Source organism: Chlorocebus sabaeus, chromosome 14 (assembly GCF_047675955.1).
Source record: "Chlorocebus sabaeus isolate Y175 chromosome 14, mChlSab1.0.hap1, whole genome shotgun sequence".
Lineage (NCBI taxonomy): Eukaryota > Metazoa > Chordata > Mammalia > Primates > Cercopithecidae > Chlorocebus > Chlorocebus sabaeus.
Genome location: NC_132917.1, coordinates 85,896,940 through 85,921,001, shown reverse-complemented (window position 1 = coordinate 85,921,001; position 24,062 = coordinate 85,896,940). Strand labels below are relative to the sequence as shown.

Genomic DNA, 24,062 nt, shown 5'->3' with positions numbered 1-24,062 from the left:
GGCCTGGGAGTGCAAGTTGAGGGTGGGGAGTAATTTGGAAAAAGAGAGACGAGGAGGAAAGGGGCAGAAAGTGTGAAAAGAGGTAGGAAGCAGCACCCTAGCCTTTCCCCCACCTCGCCTCGAGACCACCCCGGGAACATCAGAGGCACGGTCCATGTTCAGGGAAAGCCAGCTCAGCTCACCTGGGAGGCTCCCCAGCCAATGACCCCTCCAGCCCAGGCCCGGCCAGACTTGTGGCCTAACAATGTCAAATGGGAGAAGAGAAACAGCAGCTGAGAGAACACTCCGTGTTAGAACAAACAGCTGGCGACAAACGTCTATGTAATTGGAATGCCAGAAAAAATAAATTGCATCCATTTTTATGGCTAGTTGGGAATTTGATGGTGGTTTCCCACCCACCCCCCTTTTCCCCAGCATAGATGGCCTCCTTGGGCTTTGAAAGCAGATGGTATTTAACTTAATAACTGGGCTGAGGGGGTTGGAGATGTGAGCCACCAACTTCCCCCCAACCCCACTCCCATGTGAGAAGCATGACAGGGAAGCGGTAGGAGGTGGGGGCACACACCTCTCTTAGTGGTTACGTGATCTCAGGCAAGTTCCTTGGGTTCAGGGAGCCCCGGACTCATGAACTGTGCATCAGAGTAACACCAGTCCCCCACTTCAAAGGCTGGTGAGAGGAGCCCACGAGGTGATATCCGGGAAGTGCCAAGCACATGCCTGGCACACAATCCATACTCTCCGAACATCAGATGTCGCCAGTAGTCTCAGGGCAAACTGCCCTGGGGCCCCAGTAGTCTCTAGGAGTGACTTTCAAATCTCTGTGAAATGCCCTGAGAAGTAACATGGGGGTCAGTCATTAAAGCAGAAAGAGGATTGAGGTGGGCTTGGCAAGGGCCTTAGAAATCATTTATGACAGCTCCTCACTTTTCAGAGACAAGGCCTTAGCAGGGCTGACAATGTACATGGGAAGTAGGAACAAAGCTAGGACAGTGCCCCTTGGTGGGCACCCTCAGGGCCATAGGTGGGACTGAATCCAGGCAGGGTGCGGCTCTGGAGACTCCACCTCCCACAGTCCACAGAAGGGGCTGGCGCCCAGGGATCCTGTCCGAGGCCTGGGCTCAGCTGTCCAGACAGAAGGGGGCCCCTCCTACACACCCTCAGCTCACACCAAATCCCCCTCACCTGACAAAATCCAATATGCCTGTCATCTTGTCCCTGGCACCGAAGCTAGATGGGTCTGCACCCAAGACATTCTTCCAAAGAGGAGCCAGGCCATACTAGGACCCGTCCCCTGTCCCCAGAAAGCAGCAAGGAAAAGAGGGAGGACACAGATCTCATGAAGCTGCACTGGCTTAATTGCCACCTCTGGCTTCAGATCACCCACAGGGCCAGGAGCAAACCTCTCAGCCCCGCAGACCCAGCCTTCCCGGCACCGGCACACACAGCTGCAGGCACACCGCCCGGGGGCATCTCATTTGCTGGCCAGGCCTCTGGTACAGCCCTCAATTCAGCACATTCTGGTTCATCTTGTCTCCCACGCAAAACCAGGGCCTTTGAGCAACTTGAGGGCAGGAACTTACTGGCCGTTTATTGCCAGGGCTCAAAATACCCTATCAGTTTGAGTAGCTGTTGTTGTGGTTATTATTATACTATTTGATGGCTTAAAATTATTAGAAGACAACGCCCTGGTTTGTGCAAAATCAGTGCTTTCCTATTCCATAGGTCTAGGGTGGCCCATCCAGCCCAGGTGTGGAAAAATAGTTCTGCCTCCTCCTTGTCTTCCTCTTTTCCCTCCTCCTCCTCAGAAGTTCCCAGGAGTTGCTGCTTTAAAAACAGGAGCTGCGGAAACGTGGCCCAGAGCCAGGTGCTTAACGTGCATTATCTCCGGCTGCAGCCAGAGTCAGAACTGAACTCCCCAGAGTCCTTACACGCCTCCCGCCTGTCTCTCTGCTGGGCGGCCTCTGACATGGGCCTCTGCACTACTGGGGCTTCCAAATAGGGCTCCAAATCCTCAAAGTCATGATCTGTGAGGCCCAGAAGGGGAGGATTCACTGGCCAAGGAATGCAGGTTCCCCACCCGCTGCTGAGAAAGGCTGAGATGGGCGGAAGGAAGCACCTGGGCTTGGCAGGGAAGCCGAGTGCGCTTTAAATCTCATTCTTAATGCTGACCTGGACCCACAGCGCAGCTCCTTGGGGTGCGAGGGACCTCCGAGGACACTGAGCTCAACCTCCCAAGTGGGCATCTTGAAGGAGGGCCGCCCAGCCTCTTTTGGACACATGAGCTCTGAGGAAGCAGTCCCTGCATGGGACAGTTCAAATGGCCACCAATCACACCAGCGATGACCACCACCATCGCAGCTGCTACAGAAGGCATCTGCTTGCGGCCTTACAGCCTTTGGTCCCAAAATTTTTTGCTCCCAGCCTCCCGCAGCCCTGCCTGACAGGCCCATCAGCAGTCCTGTACCCTAAGGCTTTAAACCCCAGTTAACATGCAAGAGTTGCCAGGAGGGTGACTGTGAAGCTATGGGCCACCATGCACCTTGTCAGGAATTCCTTTACCAGGCAGACTTCCACAACCATAGACACATGGGGCGGCAAGCATGGCTCACTGGGGTAGGAAGGGCTGGGAAGCAAGTAGGCCTGAAGTGGTCATCTCATTTTCCAGAGAGGAACAGCAAGGGACTCCAGCAGCCCTGAGTGGCCGTGAGAGGGACAGTGGCCTGAAGTCAGGTGGAGGGGCCCCACAGAGAAACTACACACTTGTGATATCATTCAGGCTCAAACTGGGCCCACGCTTCTGTCCCAGGGCCATCTTTAAGGTGATGCCAAGAGGCAAGCCCCAGGGTGGTGGCCTAGGGACTGTGTGCTAATCCAGACCGTATGTGGTGCAGACTCCAACCCATGAACCCACCTCCTGGACCAGACAGGGCAAAGCAGGTCTGGATGCAAGGCTCTAGTTCTCACCCCTCTCCCACCCTCCTGTGCCCCTGCAGGACTCCGGGCAATCTCCCCAGCCCTCCTGGGTCCCCTCCACAGTCCACAGCTTCCTGATGGCCCCTGATGGCTAGAGATTTGTGTTAGAAGCAGAAATTCTTTGGTTTGCTTTTCCTTTTTCTCACTCTAACCACTCCTGGCTTCCAAATCCTCTAGACCAAGAAGTGTTCAGTCGCTGCACAATGGTGGGGACTATGTGGTAAATTATTTTGTATCTGCACCGTGTCTGGTACATAGAGGGCACTCAATAGCTGTTCATGGAAGGAAGGAAGGAAGGAAGGAAGGAAGGAAGGAAGGAAGGAAGGAAGGAAGGAAGGAAGGAAGGAAGGAAGGAAAGAAGGAGGGAAGGAGGGAGGGAGGGGAGGGAGGGGGGAAGTGAGGGAAGGGCAGAAGACGGGAGGAGAGGGAAGGGGAGGGCAGAATACCAAGGAACACTTTGAGATTCCCATCTCTTGCTTGGGGAACCCCTACAGTAGTCACATGTCCTGTTGGGGGCAGGGGGTGGATACCTGCTGAAGAGGGTGAAGGGTGGGGAAGAGGGGCTCTTCCTCACTGCACGTGCTGTAAGTTCCTGGGCTTCCCCTGGCTCCTGCCTGGCTCCCAGGCTGTGGTGTGGCAGGACTGAGCGCCGTGAGCAGTGCGTACTCTCAGTCACCTCTTCCCAAAAACTCATAACCAGGTGCAATCTACTGGTAGACCTTTGCAAGTCTTTTCATAGAAATAGTCCCAGACATGAAGAAAGAATGTTGGTTCGATTGTCCTGGGGGTTTGTTCCTCAAACAGAATCTCTGTAAATGGAGGTGGGGCCTCAGAGGCCCAGGCTGGGAGGTCACAAAAGGAAGAAAATAAAACTGGTGAGGTTCCAATTGCAATTCAAAAGCCAGGACATATCTAAAGATGTGCTCCTCATTCAGGCCATCTCAAGCCCCCCCAAAAAAGGGAAGGACAAGCAGCCCCAGGAGGCAGGGAAGTACCCTCCCCTGGGGCTCCAGGCCGCTCAGTCTCAGGGCCCACGAGTCCACTCCTGGGGCAGGACATCTGCCGAGGGCACCAGCTAAGGCCAGCTATGCTGGGCTTCAGTGTGGGGCCACACATCCCCACCAAGAGAGCGGATAAAGAGGGGACAGTGTGAGCCAGACTGAGAGAGAAAGACAGGTAGACAGACAGGGAGGGTGACAGCTAGCAATTATGGCAGCAAAAGCATAGGTGCCCAGAGGTGGGACACAGGGATCTGCCTGAAAGGGCCGCCTGGGAGCTTGAGGGTTCCAGCGACTCCAGGGGTCCCGAGCTGGGAATGAATCTGGCTGCTTGAGATACCCATATTTGTAAAGGCTGCCGGGTCAAATCCTGGTTGTCCAGATAAAACTATGGAAGGGGTTGGTGTGGGAAGGGCTGGAATTATGAACACCGGCCCCCATGGGGAGACGCAGGGCCAGCCAGGGCTTCCTGAGTGGTTTCATATGAGAAATGTGTCACCACACATACGATGTGAGTCTGTGAGACCATGAAGGTCATTAGGGCAAAGACATACAGACCCCACCTCCCAGAGTCCCAGCTGGGTGACCTCCTCACCCAGCTGGGAAAGACAGAGGGCAGGAGGCAGGAAGTGCCCTCAGGCCCCGGCTGGGTGTGGGGGAGGGAGGGTGGAGAGGAAACAGACGGTTCCTACCGTGGAACTTCCATCTCGACCCCCAAAATCCCCCTCTAGAGCAATTTCACCACATAAGTAAGCCCCATAGGATAAGCCTCAAGTTCAGAGCTCGAGCATTTTAGGGGCTCATTACCCTGAGGATGGCGACCATGCGGACACTGCGCTCTCCTGCAGTAACTCCTTTCATCTTCACAGTGGCCCATGAGTGAGTATTTCCACAGTCCCCACTTATCAACAAGAAGACTGAGGCAGAGGAGGCTAAGCAATGGGTGCACGATGACACAGCTGGTGGGTGGTAAGCCGGGGCTTCAACTCAGGGCTGTGTGATGCTCTTCACCACAATCTGTAGCCTCAGGTAAAGTCCCAGACTCTCCACAATGGGGAGGTTGGACTAGGCCCACACGGTGTCTAAGATATGTTAGATTTGAGGTGATTTCAGGGGAAGCCAAAAGCTTGGCTCTGTCGGGCCTCTCCACCCAACTTGTCCCTCTTTCCTCACCAGCCAGGCATCCAGCCTCCTACCAGCCCAAGACCCTGCTGCAATCAAAGGGAAGGTGGGACCTCCATGCTGCACTTCTGCCTTCCCTGGGTGAAGAGGAGGGCGTGGGGGTAGGACAGTGAGGGGTTTGAGATGGAGACGGGGCGCCTGCCCACTCTGCCCATCTACACCTCCAGACCGCCTGAATGCCAGGGGAAGTTCACCAAGAGTTTACAAACCTCCTTTGTCACTGAGCGCCGCGGGAGCCATCAATCACGCCCTAATTTACCAGTGTCACTTTCCAGAGGAAAGCTGCCCAGAGCCGCCAGTGGCGCTTCCTCTCTTGCCCACTTGATGAGGATTTTGTCTAATTGGTCCACGTTAAAGCACTCCCAGGAATGCAACGTGCAGTTACCGTGGCAGCGGCAGCAGGGAGCCCTGAGGAGGTGCCCTCCCTGGCATGAGCCTGGAGTCCGTGGAGGACCTCTGGGAAACCCGGAGAATCCACAGAGGGGCCTGCTGGAAAGGGGTCTGGAGAGGAATGTCAGGGATGGGGGAGGGGCAGGCTAGGAAGGAAGAAGGCAGTGCAAAGGATGGATGGAGAATGACAGGGTCTGCCCCCTGCCCTAGGCGGGGACAGGCATCTTGCCTCACAGACGTAGACTGGGTCTCACTCTCTGTTGCTCTCCCCGGAAGCCACGTGGGAACAGAGATCCAGACGGCTGCACTAAGCCTTGCTCAGCACTGACCCCTGACTGGGAATGCCCGGAGCTTTGGCCATCTGGGGCCCTGTAGCTGCGCCCAACACCTTTCCTCCTGCACGCATTTCCCCAGCCCCACCAGGCTTCGTTCAAGCTGTTCTCTCCGCCTCGGATGCTGTTCCCTTCTTCATCTGCCTGGTGACCTGGTTGTCCTCCTGGTCCCAGCTGAAACATCACTGACACTAAGATGCCCTTTCAAACTCCCGTGGGAAGGAGGGTGAAATCTGTCTCTCTTCTACCTGGGCTTCCACTGTCCCTAGCACAGGGCTCCTGCCCTCATCTACTTACAAGAGGGTCTCCCTAACCCTCTTGTGAGCTGCATGGGGACCAGGATCATATGTTTGTCATCTTTATACCCCTGCCCAGTGTGCTCGGAACATGGTTGGAGCTTCATCAGTCTCTCCAGAATGAATAAATGAATGACCATCACTCCCCTTAATGCATAGCCTCAGATAACCCACAGGCCAAGTCACCCTCCCAAAACCTGCCAAAGGGCTCTCCTGGGCTGTCACCCTGCTCAGGGGAATCTTGTCCTGGTATGACATTTATCGGGGGCCACCCAAGGAATTCAGCACCAGAGCACCTAAGGCCAGGAAGGGGCTTTGCAGATAAAGAGTCCTCTCCCCTGGGTGACTGTTCAAGGCCACCCAGCAGCCACTTACCAGGAGGAGAGACACACCTATAATCCCAGGCATTTGAGGAGTCCTGAAGCTGAGGCAACTCCCAGCAAACCTCTAAGAGCTGATCTCTCTGGCCCCTTCAGAATTCTGGGCATATGCAGGGCACCCCCAAGTTCCTGTCCCTGCCTCCCCTATGCTCCCCAGAAGCTACCACCCACCCGGCTGGTGCATACCTTGCGCTTCTTGGCACGTCCCTCGGCCTGCAGGGTGCGGGTGCAGCGCTGCACACACTCGGAGAAGCTGAGGTTGCTGTGGTCGGCACTGTAGTCGAGGTCAGCCAGCCGCGCCAGGGACAGGATGTAGTTACAGGCGATCCTCAGGATGGCCAGTTTGGACAGCTTCTGCCCATACGAGTAGCACGGCACCTGAGGGGAGAAAGTGTCAGGAAGGGCTGCAGGGGCGTGGTGCCCAGCCTGGCAGGCATGGGAGGCAGCCTGTCTACGGTATATCTGGGCCCTTCACCTTGGTCTTGTGATCTGCTCTATGCACCTGCTGTTTACACACACACATACACACACACATTGGCTCGTCTGCTCTGAGAGGTACCCACATTCCCATTTTGCAGGGGAAGAAACAGGTTCGGCTCATGCCTGCCAGCCAGTCAGTATGAATCGAAGCTCAGTGAATTTCCACAACCACCACGGAGCTCTGTCCTCCACCCTCCTGAGCAGGAATCTCTCTGAGAGAACAGGCATTTTGTTTTTTCAGCTCTGATGTTCCCTTCATTCATTCAGCAACACCTGTTTTGCTGGACACTTGGGGAGTACAACAGTGAATAACTTGATTCCTACTTCAGAGAACTTATGCTTGAGTGAGGTTATAATGTCACACCTGGGACTCTGGGGACATACGGGAAGGAAAGTGTCAGTGCTCAGCTGGAAAGACACAAGCATGGCTGGTTTTCATTTTTTAAAAATCTTTTACTCTGTGCCCTGAGGACTTGGGGTGCTGCTGGGCAGACAACAGCGGCATAATACACACTCACGGCACCGAACAAATTTGACACGTTTGTCAATGATTCGTCACCAACTAGCTCCTCACTAATTGCACAGGGATTTGTATGGGGTGAAAGATGGAGCCTTTGATTTTTTAATACCTCTCTCCACCAATATTCGAGCTGCATGAGCAAAAAGCTCCAAAGACTGCGGTACACTTGAACAGAGTTCTGTCTTGGAACCTGGAAATAGCTCCACAAAATCAACCTGATAGATGCTAACTAATAGACCCCACTGTTCCTATAATGCACTGTTCACCTAAAGGGCTAAAAACCCAGCAACTATGGCTCCTGGTTTTCTCCTCGCTATGGCTCTTCAGGATCTACCCGTGTCATCCATATCATTGATGAACCCGTATCCCACAGGGGGTGGGACGGCACGATGCATCTACACAAGTATTTAGTGAGCGCCCACCATATGCCAGGCATTCTTTCAGGCCAGTGATTCTCAACCAGGGATGATTTTGTCCCCTAAGGACAGGGGAGTGGGGGCATTGCAGGGACGGAGGTGGGGACGTTGCTAAACATCCCACAGTGCATAGGATCCTACAGTGCCCCCACAACAGAGAACTACCTGCCCCCAAATGTCAGTAGTGCCAAAGATGGAAATCCCTATTCCAGAGCATGGAGAAAAAGCATGAACAAGACAGTCACCCCAGACTGGGGACCCTAAACACATCACCCACTTTGATCTCACTTTAAACCTCACTGTGTCCAAGAGCTTTCCCTGACCTCCCCTACCCTACACCAGGAGGGACAGCTTGCCCTCAATAGTGCCCTAATAGCACCCCATCTGTCCTTAACTGCCCACACTGTGGATCTTGAGTGCTCAGTCTCCCTATGAACTGTGCGGGGAAGGCCTATGTCTGCAGAGGCTAGCACAGGTCCTGCCCGTAACAGGCCCTCAAAGGGGTTTGTTGATTGAGGCAATGAGTAAACAAATCAATGACCTCTCCCTCTGGATCTTCACTCTAGAATATTTTGAACTGGGCTCAAACACCTTTCCTCTCTCTGATGGTGAAGATGAAGCTATCTGGCATAAAGCTAAGTGTATCTTTTTGTCACATGGGTTTAACTCCTGGCTCTAGCTCTGTCTAGCTGTAACACTCTGGGCAAGGGACAGAATCTTTCTAAGCCTCGGTTTCCCTGTCATATCGGGAACAGGACTGACCTCACAAGGTGGTGAGGATTAAATGAGATGAGATGTGTGCATTGCATGGAGTAAGGCCTGATAGAGGTCTGTGAAAGTGTTATGGTTGGTTTTGCAGAAGGTCCTCAAAGAGGGGCTCCGGAGGGGGTGAGAAGCAGGAGGTCTGGAGCCAGGACACGTGCCTGCCCCACCCTCCACCCTCTGGGGGTGCTGAGACTAGGAAACCCAGAGAGGGAGAGGAAGGCAACAGAGAGAGCCAATTCCCATGCATTTCCACCCCTCACCCCATCTCCCACTCCCAGGCCTGGCTGCAGCTCCAAACCCATCCCAGAAATGCTGGCAGAACAATGCACTTTGCTCGTTCCCAGCCAGAGTCCAGGGAATTCTGCTTTATCAGCCTGAACAAATAAACAAGGTCTGGTAGTCCTGGGGCAGGGAAGGGGGTCTCAGGGGCCAGCCAGAACTTCTGCCTCCTCTTCACCCCAGGGAGGGTGTGGCAGCCTGAGGGAGGCTCTGGGGACTGGGTGCAGCTCTGTGACACAGCCCTCAGCACTGTTTTCACACAGACGCCACGCTAGGAGTTTCCCTTAAAGACCCAGCTCTTTGAGCCCTTGGCCTGTAACAGCTGGGCTTCCAGGAGGGAGCAGGGATTTTGGAAGGGATCTGTACCCTGTGATCCAGGGTCACTGTAGGACCCCAAAGTGACAGCTGAGGCCAAGGCCAATCTAGAGGTCCCCATGCCAGGTTCTGGGACAGTTCTGTCCTAGGTATGTCACTTTGCCCTATTGTCTCTGTCAAGCTCTAGATCTAACAAGAAGAAACCCATCCATTGAGCTCTTGTATATCTGACACTGTGGAAGCTATTTACAGGTAGTATTAGCCCATTTAAAACCTTCCCCACCATCTGTACACACAAAAACAGAGAGGTGACATATTGGGCCCCAGATCACTCAGCTAAGACCTGGCTGGAGTCAGAAACTCGTCTGACTGACACCAGGCACACAGCCACTAGGCTCTCCCAGCTCCCACACCACACCAGAGGTAGCCGCATACGGGACACCAAAGGCCTCTTTCAGGTTACTCACCTCTCCTCCTCCCCAACCCCTAGGGGCAGCTCCTCACCACCTGGCCAATTCCAGATCCTCCTGCTGCCCAGGCTCCAGGATGCAGCCCCTCAGCCCCCAACAGCCCAGCTCAGAGGCACCCCAGACTGGGCTGCCACTGCAAAGTGAGAATTTAGCACCCGTTCTGGTTCTAGGATGTTGAAGTATGGTGGAAAGAGCTGGTCTGAATTCCAGGCACTTACAAGTGGTGTAGCTGTGGGAAGTGCCTTCACGCCTCAGAGTCTCCGTTTCCTCATCTGGAGAGTCGGGGTAGCAATGCCTGGGCAGCCCACAGAGCTTCGAGGACTATATCAAGCAGCTTCCACTGGAGTCTGAGCAGCATAGATTCTCCGTGACTGTTGGGCCCAGGCCACTTTGCTGTTATTACGGTCTACTAAGGCCAGGCAAAGGGTGGATGTTTCAAATACAATGTCTGTATTCATCTTTTAAGCAGCGCAATGAGGTAGCAATGGCCACTTCCACTTTACAGAAAAGCGTGTGATTCTCAGGCATGTAGGAATTTCCTGGATCTCTCAGCTGGTGAGTGATGAACTGGGTTTTGAACTTGTGGCTTAGCTGGGCTCTTTCCAGTTAGCCGCAGGAACTGCTTGGGGATCTGAATAAGTGTCTATAGCTTAAGATGGGGAGGTAGGCAGCCCACCCTCCTGAGCTAGGGATGGAGAGTTCTGGGCTGATGATGCCATGAGATCCCTCTTAGAGTATCCACAGCAAGGCCCAGAGACCACCCACCCCCACCGCCTACAGAGTCCCCCACAGCAGTTGTCGGCTCACCCTGCTCAGAGGACACGGGCCAAGGGAGGAGGCAGAATTACCTGGCTCCCACTCCCGACAGACTGCCCAACTGCCAGGAAAGTAAAAGGATCTGCCTTGTGCTCATCCACAAGGATTTTTAAACTTTGGTGGAACAGACTTTGGCATTTTCGCAAGGTCCCATATGCCCCCAAAACATTCCACCCCACCCACCCTAAGCCGGACCCAGTTCCAGCAAGCATGAAAAAACATGAAGAGCACTGGCCTGGGAGCCCGAAGGCCTGACTCTACTACTGGCCAGTCAGGTGACCTTAGGCAGATCCATAAGCTTACAGGACCTCAGTTTCCTCACCAGTAAAATGGGCATTAGAACACCTGCTACCTCAGAATGAGATCGCAGGGGCAAATGAGGGAAAAGTTCCTACACCTGCTACCTCAGAATGAGATCGTAGGGGCAAATGAGGGAAAAGTTCCTAAAGAAGCAACGCTGAGAACCACCAGAGAATGCAGGAAAGGCCTCAAAGCCCTCTATGCTCTTGCTTCTGTGCCAACTCCTGCCCACCCTTCAGACCCAGCCCAAGACGCCCTCCTGGAAGCCCACCAAGACTCCTGAGCCCATAGAGCTCCAACAGCACCACATCCACTACACACAGAAGAGCACCGGATTCCAGTGAAATGATCATCTGATCGTCTCGTGTCAGTGAGTGCTGGATTCCCGACGTGAAGCCACTCTACCCAGAGCTGTTCAACGTCCTTCCCAAAGTCTATCTAAATAGGTCCTTTAAAATCCCAACCTCCTGCACTGCCACCAGGCTGGACCCTGAGAACCTGGGTCTTGGTCGTTAGGAGCTATGGCCCCAGGGCCAGACAGGCCTGAGTACAGATCCTGGTCACACTGTGGGCTTGAGCAATCTGCGTCACCTCTCTGTAAGTGTCTTCATCTGTAAAATGGGAAGACAGCACAACGGACACCCCACAGCAGGCTCAGGTAAGGCCTCATTCAGTGCAGTGAGGCTCCACAGCAGCCACCCTGGTGACTGCGGACATGAAGGAACAGGAGGAAGGCCTCTGTCACCCTTACCTACCTGCATGGAGCCCCCAGTACAAGCAGGCCTGTCCCTCGTTGCCCGAGGGGATGGTGCACAGGCTGCTTTGCACTCCCCATGCCCTCCTTGCACCCTGTGGGGTTTCAGAGTGAGGGAGGTGCTGAGAGCACCATTCCCACGCTCCCTCCAGGGCAACCCTGACTTCACTCGATAAGGACCCCCTGGGAGGCTCCAGGGGCAGCAGGGGAGGTAGCCTGGGTCCCAGTTGCTTGGCATGTCCTCCGTGGAGAGGACCACGGCAGAAACCGGGGCCCCGCACTGCCTTCCATTGCTGCCATCTTCCATCAACACTGAGGGGCTTTGAGGGGAGAGAGGAAATCCACACGCACACCACACGCCCCAAGGGTAGGCACAGCTTGTGAGACAGAAGGTCCTGCCACTCTGGCCCCTTCCCTCACCACCCCACAAGGCCGGCCTTTCCCTTTCACCCCTCCCACCTGGCAGGGAGCGGCCCCACTCCTGGGCCAGGCCAGCTGTGCACACATGGCCTTCCATGAGGCGATGGGGAGGGTTCTGGTGCAGCTGTGCTGGTGGCATGTGCTATGGCCTGACCATCTGCCCCACACCACCCAGCCTAGACCAGACCAGAGGGCTTCTCTCTCTCTCACCTGCACCTCCCCACCTGCAGCCCTGCAGCCACCCTCCCTGCTCCCTTCCTGGTTGAGAGGACGGTGGATTATGACACAGTAGGAGCCTGTCTGGCTTCCTCATGCTGAGGGTAGATGGTTCCAGGACATTAGACAGGCTGAGGAGCAGAGCTGTTAGGAGTCGGGGCCCTGGGAGTCCAACCCAAGCTCCACAGTAACAGTGGCCCACAACTATGCAGGCTGCCACTGTACATGGCCACGAAGCACCGCCACCCTGGAGTCTGGCAAACGGTGTGCCAAGGTAGCGTGTAGCACAAAACCCACAAGGCCATGTGCAGTGGCAACAGACCGGGACAACTTACATAAGCTCTCTGAAACTCAGTCACCATCTGTAAAACAGAGCAGGAGGTGCGATAACAGTATCTATTTCATTAAATGAACTAATACACATAACAAGCTTAGCACTACGCCTGGTACAAAGTAAGAATGAGCTAAATGCTAGTTTCTGTGACAGTTATTAAAATAATTAAAGAATTCTTATTGCTTCATCTGTCAAGAGCCTTGCCCAGCCCTGAGGACCGTGGAGATGCTTAAGAAATGTTCACTGCTCTGGCTGTGCACAATGGCTCATGCCTGTAATCCTAGCACTTTGGGAGACCGAGGTGGGTGGACCACCTGAGCTCAGGAGTTCGAGGCCAGCCTGGGCAACATGGTGAAACCCCATCCCTACTAAAATACAAAAAATTACCCAGGTATGGTGGTGTGCGCCTGTAATCCCAGCTACTTGGGAGGCTGAGGTGGAAGAATCACATGAACCAGCCTGGGCAACAGAGAGAGACTCTGTCAAGAAAGAAAGAGAGAAAGAGAGAAGGAAGGAAGGAAGGAAGGAAGGAAGGAAGGAAGGAAGGAAGGAAGGAAGGGAGGGAGGGAGGGAGGGAGGGAGGGAGGGAGGGAGGGAGGGAGGGAGGAAATGTTCACTGCTCTTATAGGCCTCCTTCCTTTCCTCACTTGCTCTTGCTTTTCTAAACACTGTGGATAAGGTCAGCAATATTACCATTTTACAACTTCAGCAACTGAGGCCCAGAAAGGGTCAGTGACTTGTCCACAGCCACACAGAAGGCATGCAGGGGAGGACAACTCAATGCCTGGCCTCCAATTTCCCAGGTCAGTGCTTCCTTCATGGTACCAGGAAGCTACTCAGGAGAATGAAGCCCCAGGCCAGAGCCACAATCCCAGAACCCATCTTGGTGCCACACTGGCCAAGGTCCCATTTCAGGCAGAGCTGATCTGCCTTTCCCATTTCCAAGGACCCATTTCAGTCAGGCCCGAGCCTAGCTCCAGAGCTGCAGCTTGTCTGGATTGGGCGAGGGGGTGAGGAATACATTTTACCCAGAAGACTGAGGCCCAGAGGAGGAAGGGGCTCCTCCAGAACACAGGTCTTCCTCTATCAAATAGGTGCCATGGTGGTGAGGGGGACATGGTGGGTGCGGCCTTGGCCCCTGGCTCTATGACCAGAAACATCCTGGCTGTATTTCTTTCCTTCCTAGCTAACAGGCAGGTGCCATTATGGCCTGGCAGCCTTTCTAGGGAAGGGGCAGAATGGCTGGGGCAAGGAGGAAACAAACAGGAACAGGCACTTCTGTGACCGTGTGTGCTCTTGAGCACGTGTAAGGAGCATGTGTGTGTGTACCTGCCTGTGTGTTTGCATTGCATACACACTCTCTCCCTGAGAGGGCATGAGTGTGCCTTCTGCTTAGATACACTGAACTTGCCCTTTTTATAGAGAACATCCCACGGTAATGGGGGAAGTAAAAGGAGACCACGATGAACAATCTCATCTCAAAGGGTCTGCCAAGTGTGCACCCTGCCTTGATTGTTAACAAACATCACAGGCTAGGGGTTGGGGAGTGATACGTGATGCTGATAAAGATGGCACTGTGGGAGGCATTTGGCCAGGAGGGCGTTCCAGAAACTGCTGTCATCTTCCCTAACCCACTAAGTGATCTTGGACAAGTCTCTTTCCATCTCTGGGCCTCAGTGTTCCATACTATAAAATGAGTTAATCCAATTTTGACAGGGATGTTGTTTAGATCAAATGAGATGGAATTGATTGTTGAACGAAGTAAAAGCCAGCGGGCACATAAGATGTAACAGAGCACTCAGATGAGTATTCTTTCAGCATACAGAGGGGCAACAGAGGGGCAGAAGGGCCCAGAACCTGCAGTCAAAGCCCCTAGTGCCAGCCCTGACCTGCTACTCAACAGCTATGAGGCTCTGGGCACGTGCCTCCCCAGTCTAGGAGAGGCTTCCCTAGTGGCAAGGTGGGCAGGTGGACAGGTATCTCTCTGCCCTTCTGTAATCCTTCTGTCCTGGGGAGTGGGTTGCAGGATCCCCCATGCACTGCCACCTCTACCCAGCGATGCAGACACAGAGCTGCTGGCTCAGGGTGGGACTGACTGCTCCACTGGGCCCACTGCCCAGGGTTCCAGCTGGTATGGCTGAGGGCAGAGGCCCAGCCTGGTCTGTGACAGCCACTCGTCCCCCACCCCCACCCAATCTCACTCACCACTTTCCCCAAGCCCAAGCAAGACACTTTGGCTCAGAAGTCATATGGCCTCTTTCCTCCAGGGATTCAATTTCCTTTCCATGGATGGACACAGGCACTACTGCCCCACCCCACCCCAACCCCCAGGAGGAAGAGGAGAGTGATCCAAAAAGAAGATCATGGTTTCTGAAATGTTTTGTTGCTGGCTAAAGACCAGAGAAGTTGAGCAACATTCCTGGAGTCACACAGCAAGTCAGCTGCAGAGCATGCAAAGAAAAAGGGGGGAAAAAAAAACAAAAAACAAAAAAACACCCTTCAAACCAGCCACATCTACCCTAACCCTTCCCCACGCCCTGTGTAGGGGTGGGAGAGAACTCACCACCTCCTTCCTACAGCTCCTTCTCGCTAAGAAAATAAGAAGCCTAGAAGCCCAAGCAACTGTCCCGCCCCATCACGGGTAATTCTTGGGTTAAGTATTCTTCCACTACCTGCGCAGGGGCACTGTCTGGTGAGGGCAGCCCGCACCAGTTCCAAACTAAAAAGTCCCCAACTCACCCCAGAACTAGGCTCTGAAGATGCCCCAGAGGGAATCCCCCAACTAGGCAGTCCCCTCAGCAGAGCTGCCTGCTTCACCACGGGTGAAAGGAAGGGATCTCCTAGAAAGACTCCCACCAGCCCATTCCTGAGCCCAACCCTGGGGAGAGGGCACAGGCTTGTAGTGCGGGTTCTTGAGGATGCCAGGGCAAGGAGTGCACAGCCCGCAAGCAACCTGAGTGTTCGGGACATCACTGCTGGGTCCTGAAGAGGGGCTGACAAGTGCCCCCGGACTGTCCCACCGCAGCATTCCGGGACTTGCCACCACCAACGGGGGGCCAAGACCCTGACCATGCCAAATGCCTGGAGAAGGCTCCCCCTCTTCCTGCCCTGACCAAGACAGATTCCCACATGTCCCCTCTCCACTCCGCACCGCGCCCAGGGGACTCCGGCAGGCAAATACTCGCTGCCATAAAAGTGAACTATAGAGGCTGAAGTTAGACGCGCAGACAGCGTTACCCGAGGCGGGGGTTGAGGGTGGAGGGTGCTCTGGCCAGAGATACCCAACTTTTATAGCCACTTTGAAAACTATGATCCATACCAACGCTGTGGCAAAGTCACTGCCCCAGGACTGCCCACACCTGTCTGGGCACCACTGTCGGACCGGGTGGGGCAGCCTGCCCTTTAAACACACCTCCATCGCGCCTGGGCCACTCGCCCACCCATTCCCTCAGTCGTCCCCGGGTGCAGTGAGGGCGTGCGGCGGGGAGCGGGTACCTGCTTCCTGAGCGCCTCGAAGGCTGCGCTGATGGTGTGCACCCTCGTCCGCTCCCTGGCGTTAGCCAGGAGCCTCCGGGTCTGCTGCAGGGCTTTGATCTCGGAGGAGGCGGCAGTCGCTTCTCCAGGTCGTTTCCTAGGCGACGCGGAGGAATCCGGGTGGTTATTGTAAATTACGTGTGAAATTGACGAGTAGGAACTTTCCCCCGGGCGCGTTGGGGGCGCTGGGCGCACAGTGGACTCCGGGGGCGCTTGCGGCGCTGGGGGCGCTGACGGCGCGGGGCGCGCGGGCGGTGCGCACAGCAAGATGCGAGGACGCAGACCCGGCTCCCGGAAAGGCTGTGCCTCTGGGCCCCCAGGAGCCTGGCTCTGGGGCGCAGGAGGCGGCGGCGGCGGCGGCGGCGGTGGCGGCGGCGGCGGCGGCGGCGTGGGGAGTCCTGGCCCCACTGCGCCCAGGGCGAAGCCGCGTTTCCGCGCGTCGGAGACCTCGGGCACCCGGGAGCCCCCGCGCTCCCGGGCAGTGTCCGCGCCCCCTCTTGGGGGAACGGCCGGGGCCACTGGGGCTGGCACCGGCACCGGGACCGGGACCGGCTGCAGCCGATGGGTCCTGTCCCGCAGCCCGTTGGTGGCGACTGCGCGGGGCTCGGGCGCTTCCAAGTCCAATCGGAAAGTTTTATAGCCGTTCGCGCGCCGCGCCGGCTCCTTGCCTTTCCGCTTGAGCTTCTTGAGGCCGTTCAGCTCCTTCACGCACACGGTCTTCCATGGCCCGTCCTCGAGGACCGGGATGTGCTTCATGGCGCGGGCGGCGCGCGAGGCAGGAGCGTGGGGCTGCCCGGGCCGCCGCCGCGCTCAGCGCCGAGGAGTCTCTGGCTCTCCCCCTTCGCCCGCCCTCCCCTCCCTCTCCTCTCCCTTTCTCCCCCTCGCCCGGGGCAGCTGCGCCGCCGGCTTCGCGAAGCCGCCGGGCTGTCCGTTCCCGGAGCGCTCAGAGTGTCATCTGAAGTCGCTGCCGCCTTGCCAGCATTTCTGGAGAACGCCCGCTGCGCTCCATCTGTGTTTGTTTAGCCTCAGTTTACACAGAAGCCCAGTTCGCGAGATCAGTCAGCGCCGCCGCCCGGAGAGGAGGCAGCTCCCGCCGCCACCGCCTCCCCAGCCCCGGCCGCCCGAGCCGCGAGCGCCTTTAAAGAAACAGGAAGCATTTTTCAAAACAGCTGGGCCGCCGGCCGCCTCCTTTGTCCGCGTGCTCCCTACCTCCCCCCACCCCCATCCCCTTGGCCCAGAACCTGCCTCCTCGGCTCTCCCTCCCCGCCCCTACTCAAGTCGGGGGCGCTTCTATGTTCCCAAAGGACAGTCCGCTTCTTCACAACAGCCCCGAGCACGTGACTTATGGGCCCCCCGGCCCTTCCCCAAATCACAGCGGGGCCTTCTCTCCCTGGCCTTGCAGGCCTCTCGGTGACGCAGCTCCGACCTTGCCCACCCGGCACCTTCCCGCCACTCCCTCCGCCCCAACTCTCCGAGAGACAGAAAACGCCGGGAGCTGGGACTTCTGCTGCGGGCCGATGGGGAAGGGGAGACTCCGGAGTTGCCCGGCGACCCGCACCCGCCAGGCACGGCAACCCAGTCCACTCTCACTTGCTGGAGCGGGGAAGCAAGAGGAGCAGAGGGCTTAAGACAGGGAAACTGAGTCTCCGAAAGTTCCAAAGTCACAGAGGCAGAGGAGGGTGGAAGCTTCGGTTTAGGCAGACCTAACGTCTGCGAGCCTCTGCAGTCACCTCATTCCAGGCGCCCTGCTAAGCCGGGATTTACTCATCTATGAAATGAGAAATTCGGACAACATCAACGCCTAAATCATAGCATTGCTCTGAGGAATTAAAGCACTAGGCACATAGGAAGGGGTCGTCAAATGGTAGCTGTCATTATTATTATTATTTATCGAGGCAAAACAGCTACTTGAGGCAGATTTCCTGGGCCCAAACCCCAGCTCTGCCACTCACTGCATGACCTTGGAAAAGTGACTTAACCACTCTGTGCCTCACTTTCCTTACCTGTAAAACGAGGGTTATAATCGTACCTGCCTCCCCAGGCGGTGTGAAGAGCGTGTATGCGCAAGGCACTCAGAGCAGTGCCTGGCACCAGGCGAGAGCTTTGCTGGTGCCCACGGTTATTGGCAAGGCACAGAGGTCGACCCCCCAGACCCTCAGTGCTCTCTGTGCCATTCCACTGGAGATTCTGGAAAGAAGGGGTCAAACTAGTAGGCCCTCGCCAGAGGACCACCTCCCAGCCACTCCCTTTGGAGGCTCAGAAGAGGGCTTCACTCCTTGCTGGTCCCTTCTCTGTGGCTGTTGCTCCTTTAGGAAGGTGGGCACTAAAAGCCAGCAAAGTGGTTAGGGAGAAGATGAACTGTCAACCCTGGCCTTGAACTCCGATGGAAACACAAGGGCTCACACAGTGCTTCTCTCCTCCATGGGAGAATGCCTAGGGGTTGAGGAGGCAGATGGCATGCAGGGTACTGGGAGTTGGGATGGGGATCTGGGCAAAGCTTCGGGGGCAGGAGCATGCAGCTGGGGCCGGCAGTCCTGGTTGGGCCTTGGCTTTTCAACTGTGGAGCCCCGTGACCAAGAGCAAGACGTTTCCTCCCACTTTTCTGTCTTTGAGGATATTTCTGTCCGGCCAACCTTCTCAGGGTAGCTGGGAAAGGACAAAGAGATCATGAATGTCAAAGGACTTTGACATAAGGCTTCAAACATAGACACACACACACCCACACACACACACACACACACACACTGAGGCACGTGGTTTTCTGACTGTAGTAAATGCAAATATCATTTTGCTACCAAGGTGGGTGCCAGCATCATAAAGCATGTGCTCCCAGAGACACCCTCTTCCCTGGACACCTGCATATTCCTGCACCTTATCTAAAGTCCTGGTTTTTGCTCCCAGCTCTCCTCCACAGCTCCCCTTTGCAAAGCACACTCTTCCTCACCCTTCCATGATCAGCTCCAGTCCCCCTCCTCCTGCGAACCTTCCCTGCTCACTACAGTCTCCAATTGCTCTTGCTGGCATCTGCGCATGCTTGCTCAAAAGTCCTGCTGCAACTTCGCTTCCACTGCAGCCCTGTTGGAACTCCTGGGCTTGTGCGTTCCTCAAAGGTGCACTCTTGCCTTCCTCCCTGTCTCTAAGGGCTGGTGCTCAGAAAGCCTCTGATGAGGACAAGCAGCCCTCATGCCCTTTACAGTCCTGTCTGGAGACCCAGTCCTCCTGTGCATCCAGCCAGTCAGCGGCAGAGATGGAGGAAAAGCGACACTCCTCCTCCAGGGCTGCTCAGGCACTCTCTGAGCTTCAGTATCTTCCTCTGTAAAATGGGAGTCATGATACCATGCCTCACAGAGCTGCAAGGACTCAAAGACGCTGCATGCGCAGCATGTGGCATGATGCCTGGAGTCTGGGAAATGGTGACCTGGGGCATCCTGGGTTAGCCAGCTGCTCAGGCCCCCTTGCATCCCAGACTTGGGTGTAGTTGAAGACTGGAGTACCCATGGCTAGTTAGGGGGTGTGAGAAGTCTCTAGCAGGACTGAATTTTGTCCTTAAAGAGGCCAAGCTGTGTCTGGGAAAATCACATCTTGGCTGAATACCAAGGGATCCACTCATACTGATCCTGAGCCCTGTGCCAACTTTCCCCAAATAGGGGAAAAGGTCACTGAGATCCCCTGGGGCAGGAGGAGGAGAAGGGATTGGATAGGAATGATCAGGCATGCAGGGTGGAGGTAGAGCAGGGCTCCAAGCCGGGCTACAGGCTCCCAGACAGGCTCTTTCTCCCCAACATGCTGCCTCTCCCGCTGGCCAAATGCCAGGGCCCCAGAGTTGGCAACAGCCAAGCCCAGAGGGATCTTCACCTTGTCACATACCAGGTGTGTGACCTTGAGCAGCTCCCTGACTTCTCTGAGCCTCTGTTCACTATCTGAGCATCATCTCTTGAGTCTCGAGATGGAATGGTGTGTGTGGGAACAGGCGGCAAATTGTAAAGAGGCCAATTCACGTGGAGTCCCCGCTATTGCCACTGTCAGCCTGCCAGGTTGCAGACCTTCCAAGTCCAGGCTGGCTACCCATGCCCCACCAGCCTAAGGGTCAAACCTGTCTTCCAAGGGCTCTTGCTTCTGCCTTCCTCAGCCTTGTTGGAAATTGGGGCAGAGACCAGCTGGGCAGCACCCCCTGGTGGTATCACACTATTGGGACTGCACACAACACTACAGTCTCCCCATGAGGAACTTGTGCCCATTGTGGTGGCCCTGTAATGACAGTAATGTGGATTTCAGGAATTCATAGACTTTCCAGGATAAAAAGTCTCCCAAGGCTCCAGGTGGCCCTACTCACACCTTTGGATGGGACAATGCAGACGACACCCTATGCCCTTCATTAAAAACATCACCCACTGAATTAACCGTTTGAGGTGACCCTGGGATCGAGTGATGCTGTCACTGGAAGATTCCATACCCCTTGGATGGCAGGTCTAGGGAAAAGTAATAAAGATAAAAAGGGAAGGCAAGGCAAGAGCTTAGGGGTCAGGCCACTGGGAGCAGATGCTAGAAAGCCAGGCAGTCGTAATTCTTTAATACTGCCATGCAAGGAGCGCATACGAACTCTGTCTCACTAATCTTTATCATCACCCAGGGAAGTAAACCCACTTTATAGATAAGGAGATTAAGGCTCCTAGTGGGGGAAAAAACATCTTGCCAACAGAAAGAACAGTCGTGGGATTTGAACCCAGGCCAACTGACCCCAAAAGCCAAGCTCTGAACCACTGTGTCCGCTGCCTCCTGAGAGCTCAGCGACTAGCATCTGGGAGGTGATAACTGAGCCATCTATGGAGCTGGCCTGTGTCAGCCAGCTCTTCCTGCTGTGCTGCCAGCCTGGTGGGCTTCTTGCTGTTCACCTCTCAGCTGGAGCCACTGGCCTCCCTTGGTGCAGCACAATGCCATTCTAGCTCCTTCTAGTCAGGGTCAGATGACAAGGGCATATAGAGCCCAGATCTTGGTATCCAGGCACTGGGGCCCTCCCTCCTTGCCAGTGGAACATGCCCAGCATTTCCTTGGTGCACACACCACCCGAGTGCAGACAGGACAGCCCTGCAGGGTGGCAGCCAGTGATTAGCTGCTTCTTGGCCGGATGGGATGGAACCTTGGATGCTTGCTACATGAAGCTCTGCATTCCTAAATCTGGAGTCCCTATTTATGGCTGTTCAGATTGTTCCAAAGTAGGTGTGGCACCCATAAGAGAAAGAGAGGAAGAGTGGAAATTAGACTGCCAGGAGGAAACTCTCCTGGTGGAAACAGACACAGTATGAATGGTGCCCCCCTGGGGTGGTACTCACAGCAGCACCAGAAAGCGCCACCCAGGAGAATAAGAAGAATCCAGAGCTTCTTCCCACCTCCCATTCACAGTGCTAGCACTGCCACCATTAACCAGCAGGACATTGGATCCAGAGGACAGTGATGAGGCATCCAGGCAGGAAGCTCTTTCAGACTCTCCTGCAATCTTCCTTCTACCTTCCTCTATTCAAATGGCCATCCCAGTTATGGAAAACTGAGTCTTTGGGGCTGGGCAGATGCCAGATAAGGACACTCTCTCCCTGAGACCTGCTGTGTGCACCATCTCAGCACATGCACTGTATACCTTCAAACCCATGTGCAGAGGGCAGTGCCCAGCAGGTAGGGTTTAGTCCTGACTCTTGGTCAGAGTGGAAGGGGAGAGTGGGGAGGGGAAAAGGTCACGAGGGTTGTCAACAAAAAACAGGAGGAGCCTGGCATGACAGATCTCCACACCACTGGTCAGGTATCCTATCATGTCATTTCTCTGCTTAAAACCTCCCCTTGAATTCTTTTGCTCGGATGTGTTAATGGCTGCTATGAATTCCTTCCCTCCCTATATGCATGGAGAGATGGATTCTGTCCCTCCATTGCCATGAACCTGGGCTAGCCTGTGGCTGCTCTGACTGATGGAGCCCTGCAGAAGTGCTGCTGTGCTTTATGGAGACTGGCTGTTTCGGCTTCCTGCCAGTTGGAAGCCTTTAGTTGCTAAGTGAGAAGTCCAGGTGGGTTCTACTGAAGAGAGAGGCCACATAGAAAGCAACACAGTGCCAGACATATGAGTGAAGAAGGCGCTCAGCAGAACCTTATGGGTGCCTCCAGCCCCAGCCTCTAGCTGGCTGCAGCCCCATGGGAGAACCCACTAAAGAACCACCTGGCTAAGCCCAGTCAACTCACAGAACCATGAAAAAGAATATTAAAGGGTTGTGTTAAGCCACTACAGTTTGGGGTGGTTTCTTATACAGAAATAGAGAACTGGAACATTTGAGGAGGAGCAAAAGTTGACATCTGGTCCCCCATTTCCTCTCTAACCTCATCCCCTAACCTAGCCCATACACTCTGCTCTCACCACACAGGGCTCCCTACCATTCGTTGAATCTACCCAGCAGGCTCCCACCTCAGGGCCTTTGCACTGGCTGTTTACTATGCCTGAAATGCCCTTGGCTCAGGTAGCCTCAGGGTTCGCTCCCTCACCCCTTTCTGGTGTTTCTATGTCCCCTTCTCAGTAAGGCTGCCCCTAATCGCCCTCTATGAAGTTTGTACCCTTCCCTTTCTGTATTTTCTGCCTCTTCCTTGTTTTATTTTCAATGGCATTTACTATCATCTACCATACTGTAGATATCACTGGTTGCTTGGTTTCTGTTTCCCACACACTAGAAAGTCAGTTCCATGAGGGCAGGGATTTTTGCCTGACTTGTTTACTGCTATATCCCAGCTGGTAGAACAATCCCTACTACAGAGTAGACACTCAATAAGTAGTACTTACTGAGTGAATGAAGGCCCACTCCTCTGTGCGGACCAAGACCTGCGCAGCTATTCAGTCAGCTGCTTTGACCAGAAAAAAACAGTGGATCCAGAGACAGAGTTGGTCATGTCAAAGGCACAGCTGCCCTGACTGCCAAGAACTTGTGGTTGTCTTGAATCCACAGTCTTTTCTCCGGCATTGGGTTCCCCCACCTGATCAATTGAGTTGAGAACAATGGATTCAAGTCAACAGTCATTCTTTTTTTTTTTTTTTTTTTTTTTTTTGAGACGGAGTTTAACTCTGTTGCTCAGGCTGGAGTGCAGTGGCACAATCTCAGCTCACTGCAACCTCTGCCTCCCGGGTTCAGGTGATTCTCCTGCCTCAGCCTCCCCAGTAGCTGGGATTACAGGCGCCTGCCACCACACCCAGCTAATTTTTGTATTTATAGTAGAGACGGGGTTTCACCGCGTTGGCCAGGCTGGTCTAGAATTCCTGACCTTGTGATCCACCCGCCTCGGCCTCCCAAAGTGCTGGGATTACAAGCGTGAGCCACCACACCCGGCTAACAGTCATTCTTACATTGGACAGATCTTGAGCTGAGCCGGGCACTATAATGGGACTGGTTAGAAAGGTAAGTTTGGTGACCAGGCATGGTGGCTCAATCCTGTAATCCCAGCACTTTGGGAGGCTGAGGCAGGTGGATCCCTTGAGGCCAGGAGTCTGAGACCAGCCTGGCCAACATGGCAAAATCCCATCTCTACCAAAAATACAAAAAATTAGCCAGTTGTGGTGGCACGCAACCTCTAATCCCAGCTACTTGGAAGTCTGAGGCAGGAGAATCGCTTGAACCTGAGAGGCGGAGGTTGCAGTGAGCCGAGATCACACCATTGTCCTCCATCCTGGGCGACAGAGCAAGACTCCATCTCAAAAAAAAAAAGATAAGTTTGGTGAAGTTTCTGCCACCAAAAGCTCACATCCTGCGAAGAGACCATCCCCATCCCTTCCTTTATCCACCATAACCCTTCACTACCCTCTGTAGAGCATCTGCTTAGGCTGGGGTTATGCAGCTGTAAATAGAGAAAACCTCTACCCTGTGGAGCTG

General features: G+C 54.9%; 1 protein-coding gene across 3 annotated transcripts in view; it reads right to left on the bottom strand.

The window, feature by feature from the left end:
* ATOH8 (atonal bHLH transcription factor 8) overlaps positions 1-17,397 on the bottom strand; it is a 39,153-nt gene extending 21,756 nt beyond the window's left edge. Inside the window, exons 1-2 of one of the 3 annotated variants that reach the window (XM_073023138.1) lie at positions 16,132-17,397; positions 6,738-6,929 (exon numbers count right to left, since the gene is read on the bottom strand). In XM_073023138.1, the coding sequence (XP_072879239.1) occupies positions 6,738-6,929; positions 16,132-16,926 (987 nt within the window). In that variant the 5' untranslated portion in view covers positions 16,927-17,397. The remainder of the gene's footprint in view (positions 1-6,737; positions 6,930-16,131) is intronic. The other 2 variants (XM_007970000.3, XM_007970001.3) reach the window with 2 other exon arrangements.
* Between the last annotated feature and the right edge of the window lie 6,665 nt (positions 17,398-24,062).